Consider the following 12,023-nt stretch of genomic DNA (forward strand, 5'->3'; position numbering starts at 1 on the left):
CTCACCCTCCTGCCACACTCACACAAATCCACTGGGATTTTCAATCTGTACTGGCCAGGGAGAGATAAGACAAGCTTAGGAGACAGAAAAGCAACAGGCACTAGGAGACAGAAACACAAACAACTGCAGACCAGCAGAGCAGCCTCAGCTCTACTTATTCCTGTTTTCTGTTTCATTCACAATCATTTGTTCTCCATTCCCAGCTCAGAGTGGGGCCTCAGCCCTGAGTGCCAGCAGTGTCCGTGAGTTACAACAGAGGCTGGAGCCTCTCAGAAACCCCATGTCCTCACGCTGGCGCGGAGCCAGGAGCCAGCTCTAGGAGACGGGTGACTATCCTCAGGGCAAAAGGGAGGGAGTCATTCACCTCTCTCTGAAACCGTGTACTGGCCACATTTACAGGCGGTGTGTACAAGAACTGAGCCATGCTCGGCATTTTCAGTAGGTTCATCAGCTCAGTTGCCTGGATAAGGATCTCCTCAAGGTCCTCCTCGCGGTAAACAGAGGTGACAGCAGGGCTCTGCACAAATGTCTTCATCTTGGACAGGAACATGGACACTCTGCAGGAGAGAAGGACACAGACATCAGCTGACAGGACCTTTGCACCCAGCAAGGTCACTACTTAAGCCTGTGTACTCCAAAAGATTCTGTTGCAGGTGAACATCAGATGCTACCCACCCCCTCCTCCTGATGTGCAGAGCGTTAGTCAGCAGATGAATCCCACTTCCCCAAACTGTGCTCCTCCACAGCTTGTTTCCTCTGTCCTGTTTCAGTTTCAGGTTCCATCAGCTGCCAAGCTTATTTAATATTAGCCAACATCTGTGTCTGGACCCATCACATCTGCATGTTTCAGCCCTCTGCCCTTCCCTGCTATCCCTCCTCACCTGGGGATCAAGTCCTGGCTGCGAGCTGCCAGCTTGGTCAAGGTGGCCATAAGGACACTGATGGCACGGGGTGCGTAGCTGGGCCTGTTGGCCAGTGGCCGGAGCTGGGTGATCTCAAATAGCACGGCCTCCAGAATCTCAAAGAACCGGTTGATCTGCTCCACAGTGCAGCGCTTGTCGTAGGACGCAGACATGTACTCTCCAATAGCCCAGACCTGAAGGGAAGGCAGATGTGCTTAGGGCAAGCGGGACGAAAGGAGGTTGAATAATTTTTAGGGAATGGCAAATCAGAGTAGCTAATTCTAGGACAGAGGAGAGGAGGAAAGGGAAGGCAACCAATAGATTGCACTGCAGTTGCAGCGACCTGTGGCAGAAGCAGGCAGGCCCCACTTACCATGTGGGTGAAGATGACTTCCTTGTTCTGGACATTGCTGACTGCTCCTGAGAACTCCAGAATCTCCGTGGACAGTTCCACGATGAGCGCAGGGCGCAGCTTGCAGAGCATCACCAGCTGCGAGCTCAGCACCCTGGAGGAGAGAGACAGGCAGAGCTCAGACCACAGGCACAGTGGTCATCACCAAACCAAGGAGGTGCTGGCAGCACCCAGCCACTGGCACTGTGGCCGTACACTCAGGATGTTTCCAGCAGGGCTGAAGCTGCAGTTCCCATTTCGCACCCTCCAAAGATGCGTCACAGCAGGGACCACAACTGAAAAGGGTGCTGGGCTGCCCTGGGATGCCAGGCTGCAGCCAGTGGAAGGGCTGGCAGCTTGGCTGGGCTGCCTGTCCCATCTCACCTGTACACGTCATCTTTAAATGCTGGGAGCTCGTAGAGCTGGTCGCTCCTCTGCAGCAGCAGCACCACCAGCTGGTTTATCAGCGGCGCATCTGCAAACTGAGAAACGGCCCTTGCTTCAGCAGCACCAGTGAATTCCAGCAGCCAAAACCCAAACCAACCAGCCAGGTATAAGATGGCTGGCACAGAAAGAGCCTGACCTAGCAGGAGAGGAGCAGTGCACAAAGCAGCTATCAGGCACTCATTCTGCTCTCACCCACCTGCTTTACAGCTGCCTCAGAGGAGAGCTGAGTGCTCTGCTTTTCTGCTTCTCCAGATGAAGCAGCCAACTCAGTATTGGTTCAGTATTAGACTATCCCACCTTCCCCTCATGCACCTCTCTGTTGAAGGTGCAGTGTTTTAACAATTTTGCTTCTATGACTGCTCTTCACATAACAAGAGACCCCCGCGGTACGACTGGGAGCCAAACTCCCCCAAAAGGGCCTACCTCTGCCACCACTCTGAAAAACAGCTCCAGTAAGACAGGGACAGTCTCTGCACATTGCACGACCCTTGGGCTGCTGGCCAGGGATCCCAGCAGCTGCCGAAGTGGAATCAGCCTGTGGGCAACAGGAGAGTTTCTGCTGAAGGCTTGTTCCCAGGTACTCTCCTGGTTGCCCTTCCCTATCCCCCTACAAGGCCTTTGAGCGTTGGACAAAGCTAACACAGGGAACATCAAATCCAGCTCACTCCAGCTGAAAGCAACTACGGCTCTCCCAGCAATCCCAGTGCTGCCTCCCAGAGCTGGATGGTTGAACCAAACCCTTGTAGCAGTCTCCTGTAGCAGCCTCCTACCTCTCTGAGGCATCCTCGGGAGCAGACTTGGTGCGGAGAAGATACTGGAACATGCTCTTGTAGAGGGGATGGTGAAAGGCTTCCAGACAGGTGGCCGGTTTCACCGCTGGGTCGCTGGGAGCCCTCTCAGATGTAGGAAGAGCAGTTGACCTAGCAGGAGGCACATACAGAACATTCTGCATTACGAGAACGAGCCAGGGCACAGCTGGAATCCTGAATAATGGAGTAACTCCCTTTCCACCATAACAGGGACAGCAAGTTGGTCTAATTGAGGCCCTCTGGAAACCAGAGAACCAGGATGACAGAAATGGTGAGCTCAGATCCCCTGGGCTCAGGCAATAAGTTCCAGAATTGCTTCTGTGTCACTCCTGGGGAAGGGGAAAATAGTGCTCTGTCACTATTTTCTCAGTCACTGAAGCCCACTAACATGTTGCCTCTAGGATGACTCCCTTTTCTAAGCACTCCAGAAAAAGCTGTTAATGTCAGGGAAGACAAGGAAGAGCAGAGTGAGAGTCAGTCCCAGTCCTATCCCATCTTCCCAGAGACTGACAGTTCCTAATGACCTCAGGAAGGAACCTCTGTATGCCTCCAGGAGAACAAAGCCAGAAAAAGAGGAGTGAGAGCAGGGAGGGAAGACCAGGTAGCCCACACGCCTGTTTTGAGGTGGTGGCTCATGGTAGACACTCCAGCATGTGGCAACAGTTCGGAGCTGGATATGGAAAGGGGAATGACAACAGCTCCTTGAGCCCCAAAGACAGTCCAGTGTTGAAGTGCAAGAGCTGGTAACCTTCTCTTTCCCATTACTAGGAAAACTGGGCTGACATCTGGGCAGCTTTGTGTTAACCTGACTGTAGCAGATGCCTCTCGCTCTATGACAGCAATAGCCAGGGGGCAGCTGAGGCTCAGAGAAGTGTGCACTAGGCTATGGTCAATGTCAAGACCCTGATTAGCAAGAGGAAGAGAAGGCAGTGTTACCTCATCTGGATGTCCAGAGCTGCTGTCAAACAGGGCAGGTCGAGCAGCAAATGGAAGATCTCTATGGCTGTGCCTGAATCCAGCAGAAATGGGAGAAGGTCCACAAACTCAGAGATAAGGGGTGGGCTGTTCCATGCCAGGAACTGCAAGGAAAAAACACAAACTGCTACACTATCCCTGCTACTCTGCCACAAACTCAGATGATTCTCACACTGTGACCAAAAGGGATGGGGAAGGGAAAGTCACTTCTGAAAAGCAAAACCACAGAAGTCTGAGGGTTTGGACAAAACCTGGGAGGCTGCTGGAAGCTCAAGACAGGCATCAGGCAGCTGCTTCAGTGGCTGGCAAGCTGCAACTTATTAAAGTTTTCCAGAAACAAAGTGATATGTTCACTGCGCTTCCCAACCCACTGGCAGTAATACTAACGCAGACTCTCCTCTACTAGCAGTGCTGATCACACTCGGAACCCACTTCCCTCTTCAAACACACTTGTTTAAATCACAGTCATTCCTGCCCATCCTTCTGGCCTATGCTCTCCCTAGCACTGACAAGAAGAGATGTGGAGGGCTCTGGGGTGCACTGAAAGGCAAGCAGAAGGTTCTGGGGCACAGAAAGGAATGTGCAGCAGGCTCTCTCCTGTGCTGCTCTAGCAATTTGTACCTTGAAGAGATTTGGGAAGCTTTGCCTGAATATGCTGGAGGTCTCAGTGAAGAGCTGGCTGTTGTCTTTGCAGAACTGGACAAATTCGAAGGCCAGTGATGGGTTGTGGAAGAGCTGAGCCGGGATATCAGTGAATAAGTGTCTGTAGATTGCATCAGAGTCCACAGCTGCCATTTTGCCTGGGAGGACACAGCACGTAGCTGAGCACAGCCCACCCAGGCTCCAGGGGCTAAGCTAAATTTGGGTTATGTTTCTCCAAAGAGCACAGGACAGCCCAGCTCACGGGTCTCCTGGAGTGGGACCACTCATCCCAGAGCGCAGCCAAGGCTGAATTACAAACTCTGGCAGCCAGCAAACTGCCAGGACGAAAGGCCGTGCTGCGAGTATGCAAGACTAGATTGAGGAGAAGGGGGTGAGAGCTGACAACTTACTGTGGTTCAGGAAGAACTGGGCAACAGGCAGCAGTACCCTGGCATAAGCGGCATCCCCACAGATTCTGCCGTGCAGGATTTTCAGGAAGGAGATAGCACGGTACACGTAGGAGGGGTCCTGTTTGCAGATGATGTCCATGATTGTCACCGCCTCTATGAGACACTGCAGGAGAACAGAGAGTCTGATTAGCGTGGGGGAAGCTACAACTCCTAGAGCTTCAGACCCACGTCTGTGTACTCACAGCTTTCTGCAGGTCTCCATCATCTTTCTTCAGGGGTCCTGCCAGAGAAAGGAGCCCAAATTAAACTTTGAGTCCAAACAGAAACATTAGGCTGTCAGTTTGAGCACTGACCCAGATTTCAGGACAGGTGGGAACATACTGATCCTGACTCCAGGCTAATGAGAATCAAATTCCACAGCCCCTCCTGCAAATCAAGGGTAGGAGGCAGAACATGGCCACCACCTCCAAATCCCTACCAACACCCCAGCTCACAGCACATCAATGACTTGCACCAGCAGCTGCAACTGGCCCCATGCCTGGAGCCTGACTGTGGACTCTAAGGAGTGAGATCCCAGCCCAAAGAGGCAGTGAACCAGAAACACTCTCAAGAACGCTACCAAGGAGGGTTCATGGCAAGACTCACGCCGGTTGCTCTGCTCAATAAGCCGCTGGCAGTACTCGAAGGCTTTCTCCCGCAGACGGTCCTTCGGGGCAAGCAGGCGACTGGATGTGAATGCAGTTGAGACCATGGACATAAAAGACCTGTCCACCCCTGATTTGTCATCTAGAGAATAAAGGTTACCACGCATCAGCTCACGTCACAGGCAGTGTAACCCACACAGCGGCCCAGCAACAGCTAGGGAGCTGTCTGCCCCAGGTGCACTGCGAAGAAAAGCAGGCTGGGGAAGAAGGGACTGTCACAAGAACACTAAGAAGATGTTGTCTCCCACCACCCAGGCCTTTTTTCTCAGAGACCCATGAGGCTTTGCCTGAAATCAGGGGACTCACTGAATGAGTAATTCCTCAGGGAAAGGTGGTAAGGAGGTTCTGTGATATTCCTTCCCAAAGTTTCCCTGCCTCTAGTCCAAGAGCTCTGAGCTCTCGCCCATATTCCACTTGCTGGGTTGCTGGTACAGCCACCTAATAATCTCAGAGCACAGACCCCTCTTCGGGGTGCAACCCACACTGGCCTGCAGCCTTTCAGTTCGTACCTGAATTAGGGGTCTTCAACCCCTTGCCCCCGTAGCACAGCAGCCACTTGCGCAGCATGGAGAAGGCTTGCACATTGAGCCACTGGTCCGGTGTGTAGTACTGACCCACTGAGAGCACTGTGAAGAAGTCTGTTGCAATGGCACCATCTATCTCTGTGACAGGAACAGGCTGCAAGAGAAGATGCAGCAGGTCAGATTCCCAGGTAGAGGCTGAGAAGGCAAGGAAAACTCCACGGAGCCCATAGAGACAAGTAGCCCTACTATGGGGCCTGCAGGGAGGCAGTTATCCAGACAGAGAAAAGCCAAATTCTTTTCCCCAGCTGAAACATCCCAAATGTTTCCCTTCCCTCTCACAGAAGTCTCATTTAAAATCAGCTTTTACTCTGAGGTACATGGCCACCAAAAGACTCTCCCCTCAAAACTACTTCATGGATCGAAGTTCTGGCACTAGAGCAGAACTCCTAAGCCTTGGAGCTATAAATCCCCCTACTTTGATTTTCTGTGTGTCTTGACCACTTACCCCACAAAGTGACAAAGAACAGCAGCCCTTCTAGGTCACCATTTCCCAAAAGAAACCGGTTCTGGGAACCCGAAACAGCAGGTACCTGACTAGCAAATGCTGCTGTGAGATGACCACAGCATCTCAGTACTCACCTGTTTGGTTCTGGTACTGGAGAAGAAGCCTCCAGAGGGCTGAGCGACTCCTTGCTGAACACTTGCATACCTCAGCCAGTCAGCCATCTTTTTACTGACTACATTGGTCTGCTCTGTACAAGGAAAGTCACAGGGTCATTGCTAGACTGAGCAGAGAAGCGGCCTCTGCAACACTCCTCTGCTACCCCTCAGTTGCTGTGCTTTTCCTCCAGCCTAGATCACTGTCTCTCTGATTCAGCAATCAGTAAAGAGATTGGTACCCCAGGGTGGATGCTCTATACTCCTCCTCAAATTACTTTAGAGTCCAGGATCACTCACAATCATTTCAGAACCCTGTGTCCTTTTCTCACTCCTACCACTGAATCAGTCTTACTATCGCTTTGCCTGCTTCCTCAGAGAACAAGTCAGGGAGCGAATGCTAGAACCAAGGACTTCTGGTACCAGATCAGTCAAGAAGCGCCTGTTCCCTTGTCTCCATCTGCAGTTGCTATTAGGAGGAAGGTGCAAAAATACTGTCAGACCTATTCAGGCAGTGGCTGGCTTCAGCTCTGCAGACAAAGGCATGAATCCCTCACAAAGAACACGCAGAAGCTAAGGCAGGTAATCCTGCCTGCTCAGCCAGACCATATACCCCAGCCCAGCGTCCTCCTCAAAGCTTCTCCCGCGTACAGGGAACTCCCAGGAACAGACCCTTGCTCACAACACATCTCCTCGCTGTTTTAAGGCTGGAATGCTCTCCTATGGTTTACTCACCAGGACATACCGCTCACCGCGACCCGTACAGTCCTGCCTCTCTTACGAAGAGTACCCCTAGCTGTTTTTGCTGCTCTCTTGAACAGATATTCAGACACGTCTCTGTTTCTGTTTCTCACTTTGCTTGAAGCTCTTCAGGATAGCTACAATTTCACACTCCTAGGGCATATGGTGACCTTAGCTAAGGGACATGTTACTGTGATACAAGTCTGTACAGAACAGAGACTCTGGCCCCTAGAAGGGGTCAAAGCAGCTGAAGGCCCAGTCCCATTTTTGAGTGGTGGAATATATCTCGCTCAGTAAGTTCACTTTCCTTGTGGCAAAGATGTTGCTTTCAACAGCAGTTTCCAAGTCCCACTCCTAGCCAAAGCCTTCAGAGAGCCCTTCGATCGCTATACAGATCACAGGCAGATGGTAATCTCAGGCATTCCTATGTATTTACCTTCAGTTAGAGATTCTGGTGAAAGACTGATGACATTTGACAGGACAGGAAGAAGGCATCGAGCACTCTCACCCTCAGGCATTCTTCTTTCGAGGACTTTTACAATGCGCTGCCCCACAGCAGATACTTCAGCCTTGTTATTTCCCTTAAAAATAAAGCAGAGGTAAAGCTAGGCAGGTTATTTTCTACTAGTGCCAGAGACCTATACCATACAAACTCTTCCATCAGGCATCAATACCAATGTCAAACATAAGCAGAACTCATAGCACAGGGTATTTTACCACATGCTACAGAGATCTTCTGCAATGTGAATTCATAGATCACAGGAAGGGAGAGGTTACATTTGAACATGAAAGCCAGTACCATAAAAAGTAGCAGTAATAAATTCACTCTCAAAACAGGTTCAAGCGGCCCTGACTTGAAGTCTATTATAGCAGCTGGCACTAAAATGTTCCCTCCTGCTCCCAGCTAGTTACAAGCCCTCAGCCTGTATACAGCACAATTTTAAGCAGTCTTTGTTACCAAATACTAAAGACAAAATGTTATCATTTTTCCTGCACAAAGCAGAATAATTAGGTTCCTTAAATGAACATGGAAATGCTTCTGTTTTTTTCCTAGATACTTTCAATTGATTTTCACTCTCCTTGAGCTCAGGAAACAGGGAACAATCAGAAAGGAAATCCATGTCGATATGGGAAGATTTCTGACTTGACAGGCCATTTACCTGAGCCAAAAGGACAGAGGATACCAGGCTCAAGAGCTTTGCATCTTGAATCTTGTCACAGGAGAGGATCAGACCATTGCAAGGCGACATCTCTCTCAGGATGGCAGCACATAACACCTGAATCTGCTCAGGGCACTTGGATGAGACCAGCACTGTTTGCAACAGTTCCACAAACTTGCCATCTAGCCTGCAAGAGTCACAGTAAAACATCACCGCAAGGCAAGAAAAGATTCAGAGATTTATTTCCTGCAAATTCTTGGTCTTGGGATGACCTCCCTTGACAATAACCCTGAGGAATGTCATCTTATAATCTCCACTTCTGAATTTTCTTCCGTAGCGCAGCTTGAAGGAGTGCTCGGCGACACAAACGCTTGTGACCCTTGCTGCAAAAGGAGGCAGGCACCTTCTGCTCAGCAATGCAGGAAAAAAAAAGGCAAAGAGGGGCTTTACATTTATATTGAGCTCAGCGTTTCCAAAACAAAGCATTTGTTTAAAGCACGAAGGACCTCCCCCAACCTCCTTTTTTTTTTTTTTTAAGAAAGAAACGCCTTGCTTTTTGTGAACGTCAAGGCCACTCACTTGCGGGGGTACTTGGTGGCGGCGACGGTGAGGTGCAGCCTCTGGAGGCAGCCCGCGGCCTCGGGGCCCAGCTCCGGGCCCTGCAGCAGGGCGGCGACGCGGGACGCCAATCTCCGCAGCTCTTCCTCCTGGATCTCCCTGGCAGAGGGCAGTGGGCGTCGGGACCTCGCCCGCGGTCCATTCCCGGCTCTCCTCGGTGCACCCACCACCCCCCTCCACCCTCACCAGCCCGGTCAGGCAGCGCCGGGGCCCGGCTTCCCCCTCAGCCCCAGGCCCGGTACCTCCGACAGGGCCCCAGCCCTCCCCGCCGCCCTCCCCCGGCACCCTCAGCACCCACCCCGGGATGTCAGCACCCCTCCCGGTACCTCGCCTGCTTGAGGAAGCGCTCAGCCGCCGCCGCGAACATGCCGGATGCTCCGCCACTGACCTCCGCCTCGGTACGTGGCTAAAGCAGCCCCCCTGAAGCGGGCGGTACGGCCGGGCTGGCTCCGGGGGGACGCGGCTGCTGCTGCACGAAGGTTCCGGCTGCCGGGAGGGTGGGACGGGGCACGGCTTGGCCCAGCCCTGGGAAAACCGGCCCGGATGCTGCCCGCAGAGACAGGGGGAGAAGGGGTAATGGCAAAATCCTCTCTAGCGCCTGTTCATTGATTATTTTGGGATGGTATTGCTATTTATTCTCCACCTCAGGACCATGCTCAAGAATCCAAGGTGAAGCTTGCCTCTGAGGCCATCCCATGCAGCACAAAGGACCCAAATCTGCAGGAAACATCAAGGCAGAGTTCGAGTTTTTAAAGTGTGTGATGGTAGAAGAAGCCGTTAGCCCTTCCTGAGACCTGTTCAAAACCAATGCTTTCCAAAAAGGACAAGAGTTGTTAAAAATAACTGCTCAGCAGGTGGCCTTCAGAGCTTCCCAGAGGTTAAACGAGCATTAATCTTTCCCAGTAGAAATGTCTCTCCTCCCGACTGCTAATAAGCCTGAAGCTCTCACTGCTGTGCTGTGCATCACCCTGTGTGGAAGAGAGGACATCTCAGGAGGAAGCTTGGTGCTTCGCCCTTTGCTACTTCTCTGCCCCCTTCTTTACGCCCTCAGCATAAAAGTTCATTAACAGCATCCCTTGGCAATTAGCCCGCAGAGCACCAGCTCCCCTTTGCCCTCCGGACACCGCAGCATCCATCATCCCAGCTGCTAACAGAGCTACTGCAGGCTGGGTGAGCATGAACAGTCAGATTTTTCCTCACACACCTTCTCCTCTGGCTGCGTCAGAAAACATGCCTGATGCACATGAGGAGCCAAAGATACAACAACTTTAAAAGATAACAACAAAAAAAGCTCTGAATATCTTTGCTATGCTAATTTAATTAAATATTATGTAGTGAAATAGAGCTACTTTATGTCAACAGAGGTCTTAAAAGCCCCTCGTATTCAATACCGGAGCTCAGAATGACTTCTAGTCCAAAATAAACCCCAAACCTAAGCTGTAGCTCTGTTAGGAGGACAAGGTGGGGGGGGGGGGGAACTTAACTGTAAGGTAGGCGGGGGTAGGTGGATAAAGAGAACTCTTTTCAGACCTCATTTGCTTAAATGAAACCATTAGTATAAATTACCAGGAAACACAAGGGAACAGTTTATCTTTCAAAATAACAATGTTCCACTCCATGACAAAATGAAAGCTAGAGCCGGAGGAATTTATAATCCCCGGGGGAAGCATTACGGATCTCAAACATACACACACCTACGCACGTTCACTCTGCTGTGAGTTAACAGCTTCCCAAATAACTGATGAGGGATCAAAAGCAGGGTGTCCGTGAACTCCAAACCAGTGCAAGGTGTCCAGACATACACTTCCCTCCTACAGCATTTAAGGAAGATAATAAAAGGAAAAAAAAAATACTGAAACACTCTGTCCCCTCACATTATGAGGAGCAGACTGAACAACACAAACTGCTGCAGGAATCTTAGCCCTCCCCGCCCCAAGACACTACACTGGAAGGATGCGAGTCTGTCACTCAAAAGCGGTAAGCAATTTCAGGGCATTTTCTCTTTCATATATAATTTTATTTCCGGTTATAGAAACAAATGCTAAGAGGAGAAGCAACATTCCCCAACCACATACATCAAATTAAGGTAACAGAACAGAACAGTTAAAATAAATGAAAAAAATAGTAGAAATTTAAAACTTTGTTATAGCTTTAAAATATTAACGTTTTTGATACATTAGAAATCACATTCAGATCTCAAATTACTTAAAAAAAAAAAATGTATGGCTCCATATTGAAAAAAACAAAACCACTGTATCCCATTTGATGTGGAAATGCAGGCCCTGCTCCTCGGATGCTCGTATTTGCCACCTCTGGTGAGCAGCAGCCTCCTCAGCACGGCCAGGATGCTCTCCCGGGAGCCACGGGCTGCCCGCGCAGTTCAGGGTCTCAGAGGAGCACTTCTGCAACGCGGCCAGGTAAAGATGAACTTCACATCCATTGCCTCAGATGGAGCTTTCCCCCTTGGGATACACACTTGCTTTTTAAAAAGCACTGATAATGAAAACAAGTCACAAAAAATACTTTTGATATCAACTGTAAAAAAAAAAACCCACAAAAACCAAAACATCTGGCTGGAGCTGTCTTGTACAGGCAACACCAGGAACTGAAATGCAAGCATGGCTTTAGTTCTCCCATCCATCCTCATCTTTAAGTGCCAAATCTAGGTGAGAAGGGCAAGGCTCCCCCAGATCTCTGTAGCAAAACACTTCTGTCAAGCCACTGAGGTATTTCAGATCGTTGTCTCACTGCAGCCTTCCCCTAAGGATTCAGTGGGAATGCATATACGCAGAACAGCAGGAGATTCAGACTTCTCTTGATTTTTTTTTTTTTTTTTAAAGCAAATATTCAGAGTTGGATCTGAATTTCTAGCTTTACCATCCATTGCTCACATCCATTTTTTGGTTTATTTCTGAACAGCTTTTAACAGTCCTTTGGTAACAGTCCTTTGGACAGCCACAGAATCCCAAACGCTCTTTCCAGCTACGCGGAGGCTGGCTGGCAGGCTGGACAAGGCCAGTCTCATCACGGTACAACGGCACAT

The 12,023-nt window shown here is 50.4% G+C and overlaps 1 protein-coding gene across 2 annotated transcripts; it reads right to left on the bottom strand.

The window, feature by feature from the left end:
• Positions 1-128: 128 nt before the first annotated feature.
• AP5Z1 (adaptor related protein complex 5 subunit zeta 1) lies at positions 129-9,352 on the bottom strand. Of its 2 annotated transcripts, XM_086759682.1 has the most exons (17): positions 9,307-9,352; positions 8,942-9,079; positions 8,363-8,549; positions 7,639-7,783; positions 6,444-6,556; positions 5,790-5,958; positions 5,222-5,362; positions 4,819-4,856; positions 4,577-4,739; positions 4,146-4,324; positions 3,486-3,628; positions 2,511-2,660; positions 2,164-2,275; positions 1,678-1,775; positions 1,276-1,408; positions 882-1,096; positions 129-557 (listed from the first exon to the last, which is right to left on the bottom strand). In XM_086759682.1, exons 1-17 carry the CDS (start codon positions 9,345-9,347, stop codon positions 287-289), a joined length of 2,436 nt encoding a protein of 811 aa, XP_086615808.1. In that variant the 5' UTR covers positions 9,348-9,352; the 3' UTR covers positions 129-286. The 2 variants fall into 2 exon arrangements, with proteins under 2 accessions (XP_086615808.1, XP_086615809.1); XM_086759683.1 differs by lacking the exon at positions 8,942-9,079 and having other exon boundaries at positions 9,307-9,349.
• Positions 9,353-12,023: the final 2,671 nt, after the last annotated feature.

This window comes from Chlamydotis macqueenii, chromosome 15 (genome assembly GCF_036417535.1).
Source record: "Chlamydotis macqueenii isolate bChlMac1 chromosome 15, bChlMac1.mat, whole genome shotgun sequence".
Lineage (NCBI taxonomy): Eukaryota > Metazoa > Chordata > Aves > Otidiformes > Otididae > Chlamydotis > Chlamydotis macqueenii.